Source organism: Nicotiana tabacum, chromosome 20, assembly GCF_000715075.1.
Source record: "Nicotiana tabacum cultivar K326 chromosome 20, ASM71507v2, whole genome shotgun sequence".
Lineage (NCBI taxonomy): Eukaryota > Viridiplantae > Streptophyta > Magnoliopsida > Solanales > Solanaceae > Nicotiana > Nicotiana tabacum.
In genome coordinates this window covers 41186336-41210058 of record NC_134099.1, presented here as the reverse complement: position 1 = coordinate 41210058, position 23723 = coordinate 41186336, and the positions used below count along the sequence as shown (strand labels likewise).

The window sequence follows — 23723 nt, the reverse complement described above, 5'->3', positions numbered from 1 at the left end:
CTGTTCTTTTGATTGCTTTCCTGTTAAATATGAGGGAGCCATTTCAACAGTTCACACTATCATTTTGAAGTTCATGTAAGACATAACCAAACAATTTTAGGTAATCTGGTCTCGCTTTGTACATTCAGCATGTTATTGTTTATCGAACCATATTTGTTAAAAACCTTGCCTGATCCAAAGATCATGTCATGTTCCAAGTTGAACTAAAAATTTGGGAATATACATGACATGAGTACAAACTGATCAGAAACAAAGAATAAAAAAAAATGAAAATTCATTAAAAAATGCTTCTGCCGGGAGTCGAACCCGGGTCTATTGCTTGGAAGGCAATTATCCTAGAAAAGGGGTTCATCCGGCCTAGTGTATCACCCTGGGGTGCACCACTCTTATTCGTGAAGAAGAAGGATGGCACAATGAGAATGTGCATTGATTACAAGCAATTGAATAAAGTAACAGTGAAGAACAAGTATCCTTTGCCTCGCATTGATGACTTATTCGATCAGCTTTAGGGAGCAAGTGTGTTTTCCAAGATTGATCTTCGTTCAGGCTATCACCAGTTGAAAATCAGGGATTCTGACATTCTTAAGACAGCTTTTAGGACCAGATACGGTCATTATGAGTTTCTTGTTATGTCTTTTGGGCTCACCAGTGCCCCAGCAGCGTTCATGCATCTAATGGACAGTGTGTTCCGGCCTTATCTCAATTCATTTGTCGTAGTCTTCATTGATGATATTCTGGTGTATTCGCGTAGTCAGAAGGAGCACGCGGAGCATTTGAGAGTTGTGTTGCAGAGATTGAGAGAGGAGAAGCTTTATGCAAAATTCTCTAAGTGTGAATTCTGGCTCAGTTCAGTGGCTTTCTTGGGGCACGTGGTGTCCAGCGAGGGTATTCAGGTTGATCCAAAGAAGATAGAGGCGGTTCAGAGTTGGCCTAGACTGTCCTCAGCCACAGAGATTCGTAGCTTTCTTGGGTTAGCAGGCTATTATCGCCGGTTTGTTCAGGGTTTTCATCCATTGCATCGCCCTTGACCAAGTTGACTCAGAAGGGTGCACCATTTGTATGGTCGGACGAGTGTGAGGAGAGCTTTCAGAAGCTCAAGACGGCGTTGACCACAGCTCCAGTGTTGGTTTTGCCATCAGCTTCAGGTTCTTATACCGTATAGTGTGATGCTTCGAGAGTTGGGATTGGCTGTGTTAATGCAGGAGGGTAGAGTTATTGCTTATGTTTCTCGTCAGTTGAAACCCCATGAAAAGAACTACCCTGTTCACGATTTAGAGTTGGCTGCCATAGTTCATGCATTGAAGATTTGGAGGCACTATTTGTATGGCGTATCTTGTGAGGTATTCACTGATCATCGCAGTCTTCATCATTTGTTCAAGCAAAAGGATCTTAATTTGAGGCAGCAGAGATGGCTAGAGTTGCTTAAGGATTATGATATTACTATTTTGTACCATCCGGGAAAGGCCAATGTAGTGGCCGATGCTTTGAGTCGAAAGGCAGTGAGTATGGGGAGTTTGGCGTACATTCCAGTTGGGGAGAGACCCTTTGTAATTGATGTTCAGGCCTTGGCCAATCGGTTTGTGCGATTAGATATTTCGGAGTCCAGTCGGATGTTGGCTTGTGTGGTTTGTTATACCCCATTTTAACACGAGTCAAATTAGAATATAACATATTGGTAATTCTGAAGGTTTAATTAATTAAAGAGAGTCGCCACCTAATTACTTTAAAGGTGAATTAGGACACCTAATAACTAAATAATGCAGTAAAGTTATCTCAGTTTTATGGTATGCTTAACTTAAGATTGTGGGTAAGGGTTCTAATTAATCTTCTAGGGAAGGTTATTAAAGCACCTTATATGATCCATAAAATACGGTTAACTGGCCAAACTTAGGTTAATTAATCTAAATTAATTGTTATACGAATCGGAAGGATTATTAGCTAACGATTGAAGTAAAATTTCTTCCGTTGATAAAACTGAAGTAAACTTCTTTTATTTAAGCTTTCAAAAAAACGTGGACCTAAAATAGTTATAGCAAATGTGGTGAACTTCTGCTACTTTCGCATTGAAAACTAGATTGTTGAGATAGAAGAATTTTTTAAACTTCTTCAAAAATGTTAAAGTTCACAGTTAAAAGAACACCAGGTTAAGCTTAATGTTTCAATTTGAAATGACTGAACTAAAGAATAATTACTGCAAAGATAAACCCTTACTTGGTATATTTTAAAATCTGCCGAGAAAAACAATAGTCAGTAATTTAAATATATACTTGTCAAGCTAGGCGTCAGTTTAAAAATCAATTCCAATTATTAACCTTAAACCTTTCAGGAAGATATAAATTATAGGTAGTTAATCATGAGTTTCTGCTAACTATTTCCAACATGGAGATAAATAACTACGCAAACAAATTTATAAAGTTAGACATCAGACAACATAGACGATAAAAGGCAAACAACGGTAAAAGAAAGGAAGAAGGACGCCATCGGCATCCCCAAGCGCTTCGCTTGTTTTCTCGCTATCCGGTGCATTCTAAGAAAATTGAGTAGTGTGATGACTCCATGCTCGAGTATGGTAGTCTTGCCTTAAGACTCCATTGGCTCCAAAGTGCATATGCAAAAAGAAAGAAAAGAAAAAAGAGAATTAGAAGCGAAACATTATTTGTTAAAGACATATAAAGATGAGGCATACAAAATAAGATTGCATCCTTCTTTAATTTTGGTTCAATCTACATATAAGCAATTCTATTTTTTACTGAACATTGTAAGTACCTTTTAGCTGTTAATAGAAAATTATCCCAATGAACAAATCACGCTTATTTCCTTAAGGCCATTAAAATGAGCTAAACTTAATTCTTAAAGCTATAAGAGATTATGGCAGCAAAAATTATACGGTTATTTAACAAAGACAACTAACAGTTTCATCTATATCATAATTAGAAGATCACACTACATGTAATAAAGATAACATTAACGCTACAAATAGGAGGACACGCACACGATCAGTCATGAGAAACAGTGAAGAGCTTCTTGTATTTCACAAACAAGCACACCCCATAAGCATGAGTTTCCAATTAAGAATCTTAACAAACTAACTATCAAAGATCCATGAAAGTTTTACAAGTTGGTGTTTCAGGCACAAACATGGTAACAATGTAAGAAAGATTCACAAGCTGGCATTTCAGACATAAAACACGAAGGGGATAAATGTTCATATGTTTAGGCCAAACAATAACAGCAAGTGCGATCCTTAGATAAGTCTATATGATGGCGAGATTTCAACGAGACTAAACACTGTTATTTAATGGTCATTTAGCTTAGATCTTTACTAAGTTATAACATGAAGAGAACCTTATGTCAAAATCTTTAGTAGATATTTTGTTCAGAAAACCAAACTAACTTATAGCCACATTTTCTATACTTCAATCACACCATCTTAAGAAAAGAGCTCGAAAACCAGTTCCGTTAAAACACATATGAAATTCTCCAGTTATAACAGGTCACTAACAGGTGCAAACACTATAAACTAGCCTTCAGCCTAGTGTAACAATAAGAGAGGATCACAACTTGGCTTGAGTTGTATTATTTGCTTTCGACAGTAACTAAAAGGGACTGATTGCGACTAGTTCAGAGCTAATTAAATTTTATAAGCATGGTCTCTAAGTTTCAAGCAAAATCTAAGCCCGGGCGTCCTTATAATAAGGAAATATACATCAGTTAACCTATAAAAGTTGTTTCTTTTACAACAGAGCATACGAGCCTTTCATCCATATTAACTAATCAGAAATCGACAAGAAACACCCCAGATAATAAATCAAATAACAAAAAAAATTAAGAGCTTATTGCCAACTAGATACTGAAACATTAAAACACTAAAATTCCAGAAACGAAACAAGAAGAAAGATACCGACCTTTTGCGGCGCAGTGAACTGAGGCGCGGATCTTAGATGCACTATTGAGCTCCGACCTCGAACCCGCTTCTACAAACAATTTTAGAGTAGTAAAAGTATAAGCTTCTGAATGGCGGCCGAAGCTTAAGGATTTTTTAACGGAGAGGTACGGCTGAAGCTGTCACCTTTGGGGGTCAAAGTGGGTGGCTCTGATCTTAAGGTTAAAGGAGGGGGCTGAAGCTTTTATGAAATTTGTAGCTAAACGAATAGTAAAATTTGAGGGGTAAAGTGGTGGCCGGAAAAACCTCTCTCAAATGAATTTCAGAGCTGGTATTTATAGATAGAAGTTAGGGTTCTTGAGAGGGATTTTTCAAATTCAGATTTTGAATTTCGGTCAACATACCCTTTGAATTTGAACGTTAGGGATTTTGGACAGACTTTGCAGACTTCACGTGATCTTAGAAGAGGGACAAAAGTCTTACTCGAATCGGAACGTCAAAGCTCTGCCATGGCTTATGCAGATGCTGAACTTTCACCAAAGAGGAAGATAGGTGTTAGACCCCTAACAAAGCTGATCGGCAAGCGGTACGGCAGTGGCGAGGATTTTGGCATGATGGCTTTGCCATTGGCCTATGTGTGGAGGAAAATCAACATGCAAGACAATGTGGGGGTGTTGTCAATGGCAACAAACTGTTGCTAAGACAAGTGAGACGGACTACACTTGTATTTGAGGGCTAAGGTGTGACGGATTACACCAAAGCAAGAGTGGGCTGCGTACAAGCAAGGCCAAGACCTTGACGGAACTAGGCGGGCTGGATGGGAGCTTGACAAGGCTAAACGGGAAAGACCTCGGCGCTAAAGTGAGGCAGCTTAGTGCCAAGGCATTGGCATTGGCAATGTGATGTTGCCATGACTTAGGTGAGCGGGCTGGCACCTAAGTTATTTGTGGGCAAACGACTTGGCAAAGGGAAGGGCATCAAGGCTTGGTGACTTGATGCTAAAATCAGCATTGACAACGGGCAGACTTGATCAAGTAGGGGCGACTTGACAAGAACAATCAACTGTGATAGCAGGCAGCGTGCGGCAAACAAGTTCGTGGCGATGTCAAGGAAATTTATAGTACAACGCAGCTGGATATAATGGCGTTGGAGCTTGGCGCAATGCAGCTGGATATAATGGCATTGGGCCGGTCCAAGACTAGACACGAAATTGGGCAGCAGCTGGCCAAGAAAATGCGCACATGTGGTGCACATGATGCAGTTGGCGGTTACAACTGCCTTTGTCCAAGAGTTGTTGATTATATGGCTAAGTCTTTGCACGTTTTTGGAGCATGTTCTATCATGTTCCACACATTTTGATCATGGGGATCATGTCCTATCAGTTGGGGGATGTCAACTGAACATAGGAAACACTTATGGGGATCATGTCCTATCAGTTGGGGGATGTCAACTGAACATAGGAAACACTTTTGGGGCTGACTACATTATATATATGTGTGCTAGCAGCCTTAAAAACGGGCTAAGTACCTAGGGAGGGAAAATGTCTGAAAGATAGGCATAGGGTTGTCTATTTTATGGCTTGAGCATGGCAAAATATGTGCCATTGCCTTGCCAAACGAGTGGCAGCACGAGCGGCCTTAGGCAGGGGCTTTTATAGGGCAGATTCGTGCAAGTGTAGGCCATTTTTGTGAGTTGGTGCCTGCCAAGGGTGGCAACACTTTGCCTAACTCGAGAATTTCCTTTGTAATTGATTTATTATAAAAGGTTGGGAAAGGGTTCCCGTAAATCTGTGTTGCCTTTGTTTATTCATGTTGCCTTAAATTTATTCTAAGTGTTAAACCTCGAAAGCGAACGAAAATTGGGTAAGGCTGAGGTCAAGTGGGGACTTGACTGCCGCACATCGGGCAGCATTTTCGGCGGACTGAAAACGCCCCTGTGACAATAGGGAAGAAGCACGTTGAAACAAAAGCAAAGAAAAGGCTACGGATTAGGTCTTATGCGGGCGGGCTTGGTCTTATAGTGTAGGCTGGACGGATTTGAAGGTGTTTGGGTAACATATAGGCTTGTTGGGCCGCCTCTTTAATGGGCTGATGAATAACCCTTTTCTTTCGAGTGTTAGGCTGGATCATGGAAAATGATTTGTATGCTAAATAGGATAAGGATTAGCTTCTATAGATTGAGCCAATATAATCGGCTGAGTTAAAATAGCCATTTCTTTTTCTTTGGGCTCCTTGTTTGGATTAAATTTTATTATAATGTTGAACAAATCATTAAAATACTTAGAATGCTAGAGTAAATTATAATAGCTCGTATTTAAATGAATAAAATAATTATAAGATATTATGAAAATTTAATGAATAACTATTACACTAACTTTCTAAATAAAATACTATAATATTAAGTATTTATTTGTAATTGTTGAATTAAGGAGATAATACTATTTGATTAAACAAGGAGAAAGGGTATGATTTCACAAAGATACGAGAATAATTTTGGAATGCCAATGATGATGACGGTAAAAATAATAATTATAACTATAATTACAATAATTAGTAATGTTAGTAGTAATATTTTAATAATAGAAAATAGGTCTAATTTGGTGTTAAAATTACTTTAATAAGTGATGTTAGAAGCTCAAATAAACATTCTGGAAGAAAGAGGGACAAAATTGGATGTCAACATGGTTTCTCGGTCTTCCTTATATGATCGCATCAGAGAGCGCCAGTATGATGATCCGCATTTGCTTGTCCTTAAGGACAGAGTTCAGCATGATGATGCCAGAGATGTGACTATTGGTAATGATGGTGTGTTGAGAATGCAGGGCCGGATTTGTGTGCCCAATGTGGATGAGCTTAGGGAGTTGATTTTAGAGGAGGCCCATAGCTCGCGGTATTCTATTCATCCGGGTGCCATGAAGATGTATCAGGATTTGAGGCAGCACTATTGGTGGAGAAGAATGAAGAAAGACATTGTGGGATTTATAGCTCGGTGTCTCAATTATCAGCAGGTAAAATATGAGCATCAGAGATCGGGTGGTTTGCTTCAGCAAATGATTATTCTCGAATGGAAGTGGGAGAGAGTCACTATGGATTTTTTGAGTGGTCTTCCTCGGACTTTGAAGAAGTTCGACGCTATTTGGGTGATCGTGGATCGGCTGACCAAGTCCACGCACTTCATTCCGGTGTGTACTACCTATTCTTCGGAGGGACTGGCAGGGATCTTTATCTGAGAGATTGTTCGATTGCACGGTGTTCCAGTGTCCATTATTTCAGATAGAGGCACTCAATTTACTTCTCAATTTTGGAGGACTTTTCAGCGAGAGTTCGGTACTCAGGTAGTGTTGAGCACAACGTTTCATCCTCAAACGGACAGACAGTCCGAAGGTACTATTCCAATATTGGAGGATATATTGCGTGCCTATGTTATTGATTTTGGAATTTCTTAGGATGAGTTTTTGCCGCTTGCAGAGTTTGCCTACAACAACAGCTATCAATCTAGCATTCAAATGGCACCGTATGAGGCTTTGTATGAGAGACGGTGTAGATCTCCAGTTGGTTGGTTCGAGCCTGGCGAGGCTAGGCTATTGGGGACAGATTTGGTTCGAGACACCTTAGAAAAGGTGAAGGTAATTCAGGAAAGACTTCGTACAGCACAGTCGCGTGAGAAGAGTTATACGGACCGGAAGGTTCGAGATGTATCCTACATGGTTGGTGAGAAGGTCTTGTTGAAGGTTTCGCCCATGAAGAGTGTTATGAGATTTGGAAAGAAAGGGAAGTTGAGTTCGCGGTTCATTGGACCTTTTGAGGTACTTAGGAGGATTGGGGAGGTGGCTTATATGCTTGCCTTGCCACCCAGTTTGTCGAATGTGCATCTGGTATTTCATGTTTCTATGCTCCGGAAGTATGTTGGGGACCCGTCCCATGTTTTGGACTTCAGCACGGTTCAGTTAGATGATGATTTGACCTATGATGTGGAGCCAATGACTATTTTGGGTCGTCAGGTTTGAAAGTTGAGATCAAAGGATATAGCTTCAGTGAAAGTGCATTGGAGAGGATGGCCCGCGGAGGAAGCTACTTGGGAGACCGAGCGGGAGATGCGGAGCAGATATCCTCACCTATTTGAGGCTTCAGGTATGTTTCTTGACTTGCTCGAGGACGAGCGTTTGTTTAAGTTAGGGACGATGTGACGACCCGGCCCGTCGTCTCATGAGTTACCGCCCCATTTTTCCTATTTTCTGTTTCTGCATGCTTCGTTATTCGTGTCTTATGTGGTCGAGTTGATTGGGTTGTGTTTGGAGTGGTTTTGATAAGAAATGAGACATTTAGTCTCTTTAAGAAGGCTTAAGTTGGAAAAGTCAACCGGACATTGACTTATGAGTTAGAGGGCTCGGATGTGAATTCCGATGGTTTGGTTAGCTCCGGTAGGTGATTTGTAACTTAGGAGTGTGATCAGAAGTGATTTTGGAGGTCCGGTGTAGAATTAGGCTTGAATTGGCGAAGTTAGTATTTTGGCGATTTCCGGTTGATAGGTGAGATTTTGATCCGGGAGTCAGAATGGAATTCCGAGAGTTGTTGTAGCTTCGTTAGGAAATTTGGGATATGTGTGCAAAATTTCAGGTCATTCGGGCGTGGTTTGGTTGGGTTTTTTATCGAATGCGTGTTTTGGAAGTTTTAGAAGAACTTAGGCTTGAATTCGACGTAATTTGATGGTTTTGGTGTTGTTTGAGGTGTTTCGATGATTGGAACAAGTTTGGATGATGTTTTAGGATGTGTTGGTGCTTTTGGTTGAGGTCCTGGGGGCCTCAGGGTGATTTCGAATGGCTAAAGGGGAGATTTGGACTATGAAAAATTGTAGAAAAAGGCATCAGCTGTTGCAGAGCATTTTGCTCTATGCGATCACAGAGTAAGTGTTGCGATCGCATAGGAGGATTTTGAGGGGTTGTTTGGTTGTTCAATGTGACCGCATAATAAGGGTTGTGATCGCACAGTGTTAAGTGGACCTGGGGGCTTGAATGGAAATTTGTTCAATGCGAGCGCGGGTGTGAGTTTGCGATCGCATAGGGTCAAGAGCTGATAAATTGCGATCGCAGGGGTCTGTATGCGATCGCATAGGGTAAAAGTGTGGAGTTGGAATTTTGTGCATTGCGATCGCAGAGGGAGTATTGCGATCGCATAGAAGAACGGGCCTGGGCAGAATGTTAAGTTCTGAAAATGGGACTTCGTCCCATTTTCCATTTTTGACGATTTGGAGCTCGGATAAGACGATTTTTCGAGAGAACAACGGGGTAAGTGTTCTTAACTCAATTTTGGTTGGATAACTTGAATCTACTACTAGTTTTGGCATTTAATCCATGAATTTTGTTGGAAAAGTTTAGAAAACCCTCTTGGATAGAATCACGGATTTGAGGGTCGAAATATGATGGGATTTGGATAATTTTGGTATGGTTAGACTCGTGAGGAGATAAAGAACCCGTTGATGTAAAAATTTCTGAGTTTCGAGACGTGGGCTTGGGGCTCGGGTTTTCGCTAATTTCGAGAATTTTGGTATTTTTCGATTGTTTTGATTGGGATTTATTCCCATAAAATATTATGACGTATTCGTTCTGATTTTGGATAGATTCGACGCACGTGGAGGCCAATTCGAGGGGCAAAGGCGTCGCGAACTAAAGAAGTATCCAGTTCGAGGTGTTGTAAATGATGTCGTGAGGGTTTGAAACCCCGAATTTTGCACATCGTAGTGCTATATTGAGGTGCGACACGCGCTGGATGATGAGTGCGGGGTCTTTTACTACTGGAGATTGTGACTTGGTCCGGCCCGTTTGACGATTTTACCGCATATTTGACTGAAACTTATTTGTTATCATCATGATTTGGGCCGATCTCCATATTTGGGCTTCGTGCCAATTATTTGAACCCTTCGGAGATTTTTATCACTATTTTCTCACTGTTTTGACTTATATTTGAACTCAGTCCTGTTGACAATTATTGTTTTACAAACTCAGCCGCTTTTATACAGATTTAAAACTCAAATGATATTTCTAAATGATATTTTGGGCTGAGAACTACTGTTTTACAAATGCCTGAGGGGCTTATGATGATTTTCGGACTGAGTGAGGCCGAGGGCCATATATGAGGATATGCTGAGTGATATGAGGCCGAGGGCCTGAGATACTATTTACGCCACGAGGTGGCTTGAGTGATGTGAGGAGGCTTTCAAGCCTTATGAGTGATGTGAGAAGGCTTTCAGGCCTTATGTTATTATTGCGCTTGGGTTGTAGGAGCCCCTCCGGAGTCTGCACACCCACAGTGAGCGCGGGTACCCATTATGCTGAGCGGGGCTGATATGAGTGATTGTGAGGTAGACCGAGGGGCTGATACTATTCTGAGAGTGAGCCCGCGGGGCTGATACTGTTCTGAGGGAGAGCCCGATGGGCTGATACTATACTGAGTGACTGATACTGTGCCCGAGTGGCAAATTTCTACTTGTTAATTACTGCCAAATTACCTGTTTTACTTGTTTTAAAAGAGATTTCATTTGATACTTCACTAATTTACTAGTTTAAGTGATTTAACTGCTTCTGTATAGAATGCTTTGTGCCTTTACGTGTTTTCTTGCTTTCAGCCATTATTTATATTTATTACTCACTAGGTCGGAGTACTCACAGTACTCCCTGTACCGTGTGTGCAGATTCAGGCATAGCAGATTTCCACTCCTGAGAGCTGATCCTTCCAGTCCAGGCGGTGTTTCAGAGACTACGAGGTAGCTGTTAGCGTCCGCAGCCCCCATGACTCCTTTATCTTATTATTTTTATGTTATTCGAACTATTGTATTGGATTTCGTATTTAGTAGACTTGTGTCAGGATTCCTTAGTTGCTTATGACTTGTGACACCCCGGTTAGGGCTGTGTTGGGTTGGATTTCCGCATTTTATCTATACTTTCCGCTATTTGGTATTATTAAACCATGTTTATACGATATTTGTTTTGAATAACTGTTTTAAAAGACGAATTGGGTTAGAATGGCTGCCCTTGTCTTCACGAGAGGCGTCATTACAACCAGGTTCGGGATCTGGGTCGTGACATATTCCCTCAAGCTAAGGTTAGACCAAACACTTACCTCAAAGTTCTATGGCCAACTCAATCCTTAAGCACCGCTTTTCCTTTCAAATTTGGCTCCAATTCAATCGCATCTATACACAATTGACTTAATATCATCAATAAATACTAAATAATCCAATTCTAATGTCTAAATATAAATTTCTAAACATTCTTCCAAAAATTCCGAAAATCGACCCCGGGCTCGCTTGGCCAAAACACGAAGTTCGAACCAAGTTTCGATCACCCATTCACTCACGAGCCCGAATATATAATTTGCTTTTAAATTCGACCCCAAAACGAGGTCTAATTCAAGAAAATTCAAAAAGCTCTAACCCTACCCAATTCTCTTATTTGCTACATATTTTCACATGTTTAGGCCTAGGAATTCAAATGATATTGATGGAAAATGAAGAAAACGAGTTAAGCAAGACTTACCCAAGAAACTTTGGTGAAGAAATGCTCCAAGAATCGTTCCAAAGCTTTGGAGAAGAGAGGGTTTGTGAAATATTGGTGAAATCCCAAAATGGGTTCTATTTTGGGACTTTTAAAGGACTGGGCGAAATTGTCGTTCGCGTTCGCGACAGGTAGGTCGCGTTCGCGAAGGGTAGCTCTGGATAGGCCATCGCGTTCGCGAGCAGGGGAATGCGAACGCAAAGAGTAAAGACTGGGGGTCCAAAATTTTGGTCTACGCGAACGCGTGAGACTCCACGCGAACGCGATGAAGGAACCTGCAAAGCTACACGATCGCGAGTGGGCCTACGCGAACGCGGAGGAGGAAAAGCTGAAGCTTCAAGAACGCGTGGGATTGTTCGCGAACGCGAAGAAGAAAATGAGGCTAGGGTCAAATAACCCTACGCGTTCGCGAGGTCACTGATGCAAACACAATGAAGGAAAAACTCAAGGCTAAGCGAACGCGAAAGAGGCGTCACGAACGCGATTAAGAAATAGGCCTGCAACAGCTGAAGCCAAAATATGCACATTTTCCTAAGTCTGAAATCATCCCGAAACACCTACGAAATACTCCCGAGCCCTTGGGGCTCCTAACCAAACATGCATACCAACTAAAAAACATCCTACGAACTTAACCGTGCGATAAAATCGCCAAAATAACGTCATAAACAACGAATTAAGCCTTAAAATCCATGATTTCTTCCAAATTTCATAAAACATCAAATTTTCTATTTTAAGTCCGAAACACGTCAAACGATGTCCGTTTTCAACCAAACTTTACAGAAAGTGCTTAAACCATATATAAGACCTGTACCGGATGCCAGAACCAAAATACGGGCCCGATACCATCACTTTCTAATCAAATTTTATTTTCATTTTTCTTAGATATTTTCAGAAAACAATTTTACTCAAAAATTCATTTCTCGGGCTTGGGACCTCAGAATTCGATTCCGGGCATACGCCCAAGTCCCATATTTTCCTACGACCTTTCGGGACCGTCAAATCACGGGTCCGGGTCCGTTACCCAAAATGTTGACCGAAGTCAAATTTATTCATTTTAATATCAAGACTTAGCAAATTTTCACAGAATTTCATATTTGAGCTCCCGGCTACGCTCCCGGACTATGCACGCAAATCGAGGCGACCATTAATGAAGTTTTCAAGGCCTTAAAAGCTCGGAATAGATAAGAAAATAGGTGATAACCCTTTGGGGCATCACATTCTCCACCTCTAAAATAACCGTTCGTCATCGAACGGACAGAAGAAGGAAGTACCTGAGTCGGGGAATAGATGAGGACAACGGCTCCGCATATCGGACTCAGACTCCCAGGTCGAAGCCTCAGGAGGCTGACCTCTCCACTGAACACGAACAAAAGGAAAACTCTTGGATCTCAACTGACGAACCTGCCAGTGTAGAATAGCTACTGGCTCCTCCTCGTAAGACAAGTCCTTGTCCAACTGGACAGTGCTGAAATCTAACACGTGGGCTGGATCTCCGTGATATTTCCAGAGCATGGACACATGAAAAACTGGGTGCACAATTGATAAGCTAGGCGGAAATACAAGTCTATAAGCCACATCTCCCACTCGCTCAAGAATCTCAAACAGGCAAATGAACCTAGGGCTAAGCTTGCCCTTCTTCCCAAATCTCATCACGCCCTTCATAGGCGACACTCGGAGCAATACCCGCTCACCAACCATGAAAGCTACATCTCGAACCTTACGATCCGCATAGCTCTTTTGCCTAGACTGAGCTGTACGAAGCCTATCCTGAATGATCCTGACCTTGTCCATGGCCTCCTGAACCAAATTTGTACCCAACAATCGAGCCGCTCCCGGCTCAAACCACCCAACCGGAGATCGACACCGCCTACCATATAAATCTTCATAAAAAGCCATCTGGATACTCGACTGGTAGTTGTTGTTGTAGGCAAACTCTGCTAAAGGCAAGAACTGATCCCACGAGTAAATGTCCTTCAAGTATTTTCCAAGCCTTTGAAGAGGTAACCTGTAAATGTCCTTCGAGTATCTTTACCTCTAAAACTTAGAAAGACTTTGTAGTTCCACCAAGGAAACTGTGAAGTACTCAAAGAAGAAGAAGATGATGCCATTTAAAAAGGCTCATAGTGCTTGAATATGCCGGAGTAATGGCTGGAGAAGCCATAGATCTACAGATCTGAGAAGGATTTGAAGGAGAACCATCGAGGTCAGGTCTCGAAGCTTCGAACAACCATGGTTTACTGATAGAAGGGAGTGAGTACCAACCATCAATGGCCTGAGAAGCCATGGATTCCGATGATGTGGTAGTTGAAGAGGGGTAGAAGGAGGCTAGGGTGGAGAGTTTGAGAGACGAGAGGTTTCAAAGGTGGCTGAGAGATGGAAATGAAGGATTAAGGTAGTCGTTTGGAGTTAAAAAAGGTAAGCGTGGTTTATGGCCGTTGATCAAAATGATCAACGACCTGGATCAACAGTAGGAACCGGGCGCGTCATTTGGAATTGGGTCGTGGGTTGAGTCCAAATGGAATTGGGCTGGTTTAATTGAGTCAAATTAAGGGTACAATTGATATGTAATGGGGCTGTTATTGAAATAAAGATGGGCTAAATATTAAATAGCCAATTTCACCTTTTTATTTTATAAAAATAGTGAAGATAATTTTAACAGCAAATTAAAAGTACTGATACAATTAATAGTATATAAATATTTATTTAAAAATGCTGGACCCAATTTTACAATTATAAAATGCTATTAATCTTAAAGTGGGCTATAATTGCAATTATATGCAATTTAGTCTTTTAAATACTAAATAAATTTGTAAAAATATATAAAATTACCTTAACTATATTTTAGTATAAATATGGGAGTAAAATAAACTATTCACCAAAATTGATGATTTTGGAAGTAATTATTGGTCTTTATACTGCTAAAATAGACAATAAATTAATTTTAAAAATCTTTAAAAATTAGGAAAAAATACCAAAATACTTGGGCATGCTTATATATGTATATACATGTTATTTTAAAAGCATTTTGTGCATAAAAATACATAAAAAAAAATTGGGTATCAACACTGTTCATATAGGATATTCTTCATCTCAGAAATGATATAGACTATATAATCTCTTGACTAATGCTTTTTTTGTAAGCAGGGATGTAAAGTTCATGGAGAACATGTTTCCTTTCCAGATTTTAAAGGAAGGAAAGTTGTAGGTTTTTCCCAATGGAGTAATAGAATCTGTCACCAGCAATGACACAACAACACCATATCTTTCATCTACAGATCTACAGATGCAGATCCTACACATGAAGCTGCAAGTCCTCCTTCTGCAGATGCATTCCAACATGAGATACTACCTGCTGTAGAATCACCATATTTGCCTTCACCAGATTTTGAAGAAACACAACAGCCACAACAGCTAGAAGGAATACTCTCAGAAATAGTTCATCTTTCCCACTCAGACAATCAGCTTAGAAAATCAAGCAGGACTGTGAAAGAACCTGCCTAGATGCAGGACTATGTGTGCAATGGTTCATTGACAAGCTCAACTTTACAATCATCTTGCAAGTACCCAATGCAATATTTTTTGAGCCATGATGGTATTTCAGTCAAGTACAAATCTTATCTTTCCAAGATAACTAGCTTGAAGGAACCTAGTAGCTATGAAGAAGCATCAGCAGATCCTCAATGGGTAGAAGCTATGACATAAGAGTTGAATACCCTCAAAGAAAATGAGACATGGTCCTTGGTAGATTTTCCAACAGGGAACGTTTTCATTGGTTGCAAATGGGTATTCAAGATAAAATATAGAGCAAATGGGGAAGTTGAAAGATACAAAGCTCGTTTGGTTTGAAAAAGGGTATAACCAGATTGAAGGCCTCGACTACCATGAGACTTTCTCTCTTGTAGTCAAAATGGTAACAAACAGAGTGGTTCTTGCATTAGCAGCATCACATAATTAGAATTTGCATCAGATGGACGTATACAATGCCTTCCTTCAGGGTGACCTTACAGAAGAAGTGTATATGTGCTTGCCCCAGGGATTTCACAACCAGGGGGAGAAAGTATATAGGCTGCGTAAATCCCTCTATGGATTGAAGCAAGCTTCAAGACAATGGAATTTGACACTAATCGAGGCCTTGATCAATTCAGGATTTGTGTAGAGTCGATTTGATTATTCCTTGTTTACAAAAAGGCAAGGGATCAGTCTAGTGATCATTCTATTATATGTGGATGATCTCCTCATAACTGGGAATGATCATTACCTAATTTCAGAAGCAAAGTCTATATTGCAAAGCAAATTCAAGATTAAAGACTTAGGGGGGCTGAAATTTTTTCTGGGAATTGAGATAGTAAGATCAAGATAAGGAATACTGATGAATCAACAAAAATTTGCAATGGAATTGATCACTGATCTTGGAATGGCAGGATCAAAACTAGTAGCCACTCCAATGGAATGCAATCAGAGATGCACAACAGTAGAATATGATCAACACTTGGAGCTGAAAGATAATGAGAAGCTGCCAGATGCAGGGCTATACCAAAGATTGGTTGGGAAGCTGTTGTACCTCACTATGACAAGGCCAGACATTTGTTATGCAGTGCATGTGTTGAGCCAATTTATGTACAATGTCCAAAGAGGTCACACATGGAGGCAACAATAAGAGTTGTAAGGTACATAAAAGGGGCACCAGGTCTTGGTCTGTTGATGAGCTCAAAACAGTGCCCAAAACTCATAGCATTTTGTGATGCTGACTGTGCATCATGTCTAGTGTCCAGAAAGTCATTGACAGAGTATGTGATGAAGTTAGGAGACTCTTTGGTATCTTGGAAGTCAAAGAAGCAGTGCACGATATCAAGAAGCTCAGCAGAAGCTGAGTACAGGAGCATGGCTGCTACAGTCTCAGAGATTCTTTGGTTGACAGGATTATGCAAGGAACTGGGTGCAGAGGTTGAATTGCCAGTGGAGCTGCACTGTGATAGCAAGGCAGCAAACCAAATTGCTGCAAATCCTATATTCCACGAACGAACGAAGCATATAGAAATAGACTTTCACTTCATCGGAGAAAAAATCCAACAAGGAATTATCAAAAACAAGATATGTGATGTCTAGAGATCAAGAAGCAAACTTGTTCACAAAGGCCCTAGGAAGATCGCAACATGATTACCTGATAGGCAAGCTAGGGGTGCTGAACTTGGTTACACCATCTAGCTTGAGGGGGAATGTTGAAGATAGGAGTAATCACGTGCCAATCACGTGAGTGTAGTTAAGTCGGTTAAGAAGGATTAGTTAGTTATAACTAATTATGAAATTGGTTAGTTTAGGTGATGTGAGAGCTGTAGATTAGATGCAATTGTAGAGGTGTATATATACATAGTATCAGCTCATTGTATAAACAGAGCTTCAATAATACAGGCCAGTTTTTCTCTCAAATAGAAAATTCTCTCTAGAACCTTCTCTTCTATTTCCGCCATTGTCGTCTTCACTGAAGCTCTCAAATCTCCATTAGTATTGTTTTTCCTATTATCTTTGACCTCCATATCTTTTCCCTTTTTTCTGGTCAACTTTTTAAGGATCGCAAAAATAAAAATACTGAGGATGCACTTATCGGATCCATGCCCATAGTATTTTCCTTTTTCCCCGGGAGCGAAAAGTGTGCAGCAAAAACACAAATCAAAAGAACAAGGCTAACACCCAATAAAATAAGATCCTTTTTTAAGTAAGAAATGGACGGTCCAATTATAATATAAAAATAAGTCAATATTAGCTGCCAATTTTAATTATCATCAGAGTGGATAAAAGGAAGATGCTTTGGATAATTAGCTACAAATAATTCATTTCCTTCCCTCTTCAAACTTGTTCTTTTCTTTTTCTTCTTTCTTCTCCTAATAATCCACTCTTTTTCAGAATTTGTGGAAACAAAATCCCAAAATTCAAGAATGGCAAAGTCCTCTGGCATTCTTGCCACTGCGGCTACGCTTGTGTCTTTGACTGTGTTTTTAATGTCAGTGACAGTCACGGCAAGAGAGTTTCCAATTCATCCTTATTTGAAAATTCAAGATAGACTCTCCATATCTCAGCTCTATGATACTTCCAATTATGGTGTTCTTCAAATCGACAATGGCTTGGCTCGAACTCCTCAGATGGGGTCCGTTATTTTCTTCTCCTCTTCCCCTTTTCTTCACTCATCCCCTGCTTTTTTTTTTCCGTATAAAAATTGAATCTTTATTTTGTCTCTGATTCAGTTTATTAGTAATTCTCTTGTATGAAGCTTTCAACTTTTAGAAAAGTAAGAAAATCATATGGTCAATTTGAAGATATTTGCTACTTGTTGTTTTTTATTTTTTGATAATTTTAGTGTCTAGGCCAGTTTGCTTGCACATTGACATAATACTCTTAACATGCTGGCAACACTAAGAGCTTATAAGTTATATTGGCAACACTCGGAGCTTATATATAAGTTATATCTATGTTCATGTGGTTGGTTTTAGGTTTTCTTTTAATGCTAGAAAGTTTAGGAAATGAATTACTAAGATTTAGTTGAAACCATGTAGTTTCTTCCTTTTATTTTTTTGCCCTTGCTTTTAACCTTCTCTTGAAAAAATGCACGGTAAGGCTGCGTACCTGCGTACCGTAGACCCTTGCGGTCCGGCTCTCCCCGGACCCCGCACATAATGGGAGCTTAGTGTACCGGGCGGTTTTTTTTTTTTTTGGCTTTTAACCTTCTCTGACTATATAAGGAAAAAGGGGTAAGGCTAAGTCCATGAGCTGTGTTTCGAAATTATATGGGCAGATGCCTTTCTTGACACTCTTGCTAAGTTAGAATAAAACTTTATGCTTGTTCACAATTTTGATATGTTAAAAGTTAAGAGTGTTATAGTTATGTGATTAATCATATTTCTGGGACAGGTGGAGTACCTGGAATTTTTTTGCTTGCAATATTAATGAAACAGTCATCAAGGAAACAGGTAAATGCCCCGAGCTCCCTTACCTTGTTTTGATAGTTTGCTTAAAAGTATGAGAGCCTTTATTGAATTATTAAATGTTTACTCAATAACACGAAAGTGCTCTTTGGTAGCTGATGCACCCGTATCAACTGGTTTGGCTAGCCTGGGTTATACTTATGTCAACATCGGTAAGCATTTGAAGAAACTAATTTGCTTTTGTTTTTGAGGTTTACATCTTGACAGTTTGATATGCTTTCTCCATTATAGATGATTGTTGGTCCAGATTGACTCGAGATTTAAAGGTGCGTCTACAATTTAACTGATATCGTCATTTAAACTGTGGTTGTTTCTTGGTTATGATCTCTTGCTTTTAGTTTCAGACCATATATGGATTTGTGAGACGCTAATCATCCACCAATTATTGTGCAGGGTCAAATGATTCCTGACCTGAAAACTTTTCCATCTGGAATTAAAGCTCTAGCTGATTATGTGCACTCAAAGGGTCTAAAGCTAGGTGTTTATTCTGATGCTGGGTAGGACAAATCCCCACTACCCTGTCTGATTATCTTTGAACTATGCCGAAATTAGTTTAAAACATTTTCTGTCTGGCATAAAGTGTTTGTGCAATCTCCTATTTCTCACTATTCAGTTACTTGGATCTTGTAGGGCTTTTACATGTCAAGTTCGACCTGGCTCACTGTTTCATGAAAAAAATGATGCTGAACTTTGGGCATCTTGGGTTAGTTTGTCCTTTCTGTTTCGTCAGTCGCACACTTGCATTGTTACCGAATGTCTCCAAACTTAGTGATAAACACAATAATGACCATTCCAGCAGTAGAGTTACATATACAAATGGTAATAAATGTTCAGAAATTTTCTTCTTCTGGATATCCTAGCCTTTAGATAACGGAAATAAGAATTGATGTGATTTCGAGGAATTAATTGTCTTTGCTTTAAAAGAAAAAAGAGCTATTCAGTTACATATGCTGATTGCAGCACTAGCTAATACTGTTAATTGCATTTTGTATACATTGTAACACAGTTTTCTTACTTGTAAATCCTGGTTAATATGTTAGCATTAGCGTTGCTTTTCATTTCATTTCTTTTAATGTGGAAGTTGATTTACATTTCAGCTGCTAACTAAAATTCTGATTGTTCAACTACACAGGGTGTTGACTATTTGAAGTACGACAACTGCTTCAATCTAGGCCTCCCACCACAAAAGAGGTTCAACTCTTAGTCAGTGAGGTCTAAGTTAATTGGTTTAGGTGTATAATTAGATCTAATTACTAAGACGTTTCCCAGACACCCGCCCATGCGTGATGCCCTTAATACTACTGGACGGACTATATTTTACGCACTTTGTGAATGGTAACTTCGAAGCACTTTCTTCGATTTGAAATGGAGTTCTTAACCAGCATTTTGAGGGCTTTCTTTGTGCTTTGTTTCAAAATTGGCAGGGGTGTCGATGACCCTGCCAAATGGGCTGGAAAAATTGGAAACAGTTGGCGTACAACAGATGACATCAATGATACATGGGCTAGGTTCTAACTTACGACATTTTTATTTTATTTCATCTTATTTTTGTATTATTTTGTAATCTGATGTTGTTACAGTAAATAAAGATAGTTATGCATGTATGTATGGTACCTTCAAAACTTAGAAGATTTTGATCATAGCTCTACACTAATTATGAACAGTAGCTGGATAAAACAATATGCAAGCTTAACTTAACATTAAGAGAACTCTTCACTGTCCATACTGCTTAACTTTTTTGCTTTTTCTGAATTGTTACTTAACTCTATTAAGCATCATACTGACAGAAATCTTTCATTTATTTTACTTCTTTTAGCATGACAACTATTGCTGATATCAATGACAAGTGGGCATCGTATGCTGGACCTGGTGGATGGAACGGTAGGTAGTGGGCCTGAAACATTAGATTTTGAAGGGGTGTAGAATGAATAGCATTTGAGTTTTTTTAACTCTCTATTATCTTCTGGCAGATCCTGATATGTTTGAGGTTGGAAATGGGGGCATGAATTACCACGAGTACAAAGGGCACTTTAGCATTTGGGCTTTGATGAAGGCAAATCCCCAATCAAACTCATACTTATGTTTTCTGAGTCCTCTCTTGTTTTTTTTTTCTCTTTTTAATTGTCTGACTGAATACTTTTATCTAATCCCTTTTCGAAAAAATTTCTCCTTAGGACGACAAATTTGTGATGGGACCGTTCTTCAGTCAAATTGTTTGCTGGTATAAATGGTGCATGTGTGTAAATGAAATAAGGATAAGAATAGGGAGATGGACCAGTTTTTAGAAGTTTTAATGTGTATATGTCATTACTTAAGTCCATCATATTGGATGTGTTTGTTTTATTCCCCATTCTAAAAGAAATTATCATGGTACATATATGAGAAAACAACTCAGCTTTATGTTGGGCTATTCATGCAAAGAGACAGTGCAGTGGCTTTGTGTGCTTCAACCCTCTTACTTCATGAACTGGCATCATGCTTCTATTTGTAGGCTTCACTTATTATTGGTTGTGATGTCAGAAACATCACCGCTGAAACTTTAGAAATTCTTTCCAATAAAGAGGTTATCGCTGTTGACCAAGGTAAAAAGCTTTGTCTTCCTTGTAACCCCTTCTCCACCCCTTTTTTGATGGTAGGAGGTTGTTCTGTCAGAGAATGCTCATATTTTCCTTGTACTTTTGGTGTGCATATGGTTTTGATATAAATAATTATTTATAAGAAATGACTTCTTCTGTTTTACAGATCCACTTGGTGTTCAGGGTAGGAGAGTTTATGCTTCCGGATCAGATGGTTGCGAGCAGGTCTAGTTGCACCTTGTTTCTCATTTTTTCTTTCTCATTATCTACATTTAGCATCTTTTGATTTTCCAGAAAAAGATAATCTCTTGGAAAGCTACTTATATCAGTATTCTGACATATGAATGAAGAGCTCTATTGTTGTTTACAGTTTAAACACAAGATTTCTTTGATGCTTACCAGATAAAGTGACCTTATTGAGTTGAACACTTTCTTGTTTTACTTGAAATATTTAGCTGGAGGATTATGAGAAATTGATTGAAAAATTTCTCACTTAGACTACCTAAATAATTAAAGATCATACAGAGGTTGATTTCTGACAATAATCACAAAAAAAGGAAGTCTAAATTTTCTCTACGTGTTAATATTTCATTTTGATGTGGAATTTTCTCAATGTAACAAGAACTTCCATTCTCTTGGATAGAGCAATTTGGAAAGCGATCGCATAGAGGATTGGATGGTATATGTAGAAAACCATATTTTTGCCTCGTTTATATGCCACTTCTACATTGGGAAATTTATTCACCACATCAATAATATTATTACTTCATCAAAATGAATTTGCAAAGCAATCAAGCTCTTCTCCGTCACGATTGAACAAAAAATAAAGAGGGTTAGTGGGTGTTAATCGAACTTTGGTCTTTCTGATAGGATATTTTAGGTAGCATTTGGTTCAAAAATTCGAAGTACAGTTTTTCAATTAATAAAAGTCATCGAGATATTTGCAGCCTGGTATAGCTTCAGATTGTGTATTTCAATGAGATCCAGTGTTCCACGCGAATGCTTAATTGCTTGACGCTTTCACACCGACATACAAGTGTAGTGTTTCGTCCATTTGGTGCATAAGTGTTTAGTAACTTTCAGCCCCAAGTGACAAGGCAGCCACTATGAGATTTACATTCCTCACATGTATAACTGACTTGCCATGACAATGTTTTCTTGCACAAAATCATGTAATCGTTGCCAATAATGTTCTGTCATCAGTAGTTCCCCTTATTATTCAAGTGACAAGGCAGCCAACCTCACATGTTGGACTGATTGGCCAAAGATGATGTTTTCTTGCACAATATCGGTAGAATTTGCCCAGAATATTCTGTCACTAGTAGTTCTTTGTTTGTTGTCATTATTAACTATTAGTATTATTAAGACAACAAAACCAGTAATCCTCAATCATTAATGCGGTCAATGGAGTGGACGGGATATAGAGGATTAAGATAGCCCCCAACTAATTAGGATTGAGGCGTACTTGTTGATGTATTACTCTTGTTGTGGTTATTCTTGTTATTATTGTTGCGATGCATTTGGATATAATTTCTTTTTCTTTCGAGGGGTGGGGGCAGAGAGTGGTTTGAGCAGTGTAAATTTTAATAATGCTTTACCAATCTGTTATTATTAATGTTCTTTATTTTTTTTACAGATTTGGGCAGGTCCCTTGTCTGGAAACCGTTTGGCCGTAGTACTCTGGAATAGATGTTCAAAGGCTGCAACTATTACTGCTAAATGGGGTGCAATTGGATTAGAATCTTCTATCGGCGTCTCTGTTAGAGACTTGTGGAAGGTAAGTTGGTACAGCATGTAGCCAGTTTCTTGTAGCTTCAGGATCTCTAATGACTTCATTTTTCACACTGATACATCTGAATTAGTTAAGCATTGTTTGCTGGTTTCATTTCTCTATGTTCTGGAACTCATGTCCTTGAAATGTATTCATTACTTCAAAAGTTTGCTCTGATCTCATCGCCATGGCAATGTTGCAGCATGAAGTTGTTTTGGAGAACACTGTGGGCTCATTCAGTGCTCGGGTTGATGCTCATGGCTGTGAAATGTACATTTTAACTCCAAAGAGGGCGACTCTAGCTTCAATCTGATTAAAGTGTAAGAGGAGTTCATTGCTTGTACAACCTTTCCAGGTGGGTGCTACCCCACCTCGCTAGACACAAATCGTAGGCTTCCTCTGTTATCTTTCTAATCTATATCTGTGTCCATCAGTTCTCTTCATGGTCGAATCTTTTACTAGTTTCCTTTGAACTTGCGATCTAGTTAGTCAGCTTTGTAAAATGCTCTCCCACATGAATAAACTTTTTATGTTTGTTGAAGTATGTGACATTATTGAAAGTTTTTCTGGAAATAGGCTTCTTCAACTGTTGTTATGGTTCACAATTCATATAGAGGTATTCATTCAAGCTATTCAATGAGCATTGACAGCATGCGTTAAGGATTGAACTTACAACTTTGCTCTCATGAAATTCTTGAGAATAATGTTTCTTGAAATGATTGTGAAGCCTGCAAAATTAGAAGTTTTTCTTTTTAGTTCAAGTGCTCCAAGTTACATGTTCTAATGGACCATGTGGGGGGTATATTGTAGAAATGATACCAGGTAGCCACTCTAAAGGGCTGCTATTTAAGAATTAGCTCGTGCGTCCTGAATTTCAGTTTTTCAGTTCAATTTTTCGGAACAAAAGTGTCTTGAATTGTCCCGAAGTTAAGATTTTAGTTTAAAATTTCAAGACAAAATAAATATT

At 39.3% G+C, this 23723-nt stretch overlaps 1 protein-coding gene across 2 annotated transcripts; it reads left to right on the top strand.

The window, feature by feature from the left end:
• Window positions 1-16823: 16823 nt before the first annotated feature.
• LOC107779897 (alpha-galactosidase 3-like) lies at window positions 16824-23329 on the top strand. Of its 2 annotated transcripts, none has more exons than XM_016600398.2 (15): window positions 16824-17574; window positions 18336-18394; window positions 18505-18561; window positions 18641-18675; window positions 18803-18906; window positions 19040-19112; window positions 19542-19600; window positions 19679-19744; window positions 19834-19917; window positions 20226-20290; window positions 20380-20462; window positions 20901-20991; window positions 21152-21210; window positions 22622-22762; window positions 22959-23329. In XM_016600398.2, the coding sequence occupies exons 1-15, from the start codon at window positions 17366-17368 to the stop codon at window positions 23067-23069; spliced, it is 1296 nt and encodes a 431-aa protein (XP_016455884.1). In that variant the 5' UTR covers window positions 16824-17365; the 3' UTR covers window positions 23070-23329. The 2 variants fall into 2 exon arrangements, with proteins under 2 accessions (XP_016455884.1, XP_075096889.1); XM_075240788.1 differs by having other exon boundaries at window positions 16842-17574; window positions 18492-18561.
• Window positions 23330-23723: the final 394 nt, after the last annotated feature.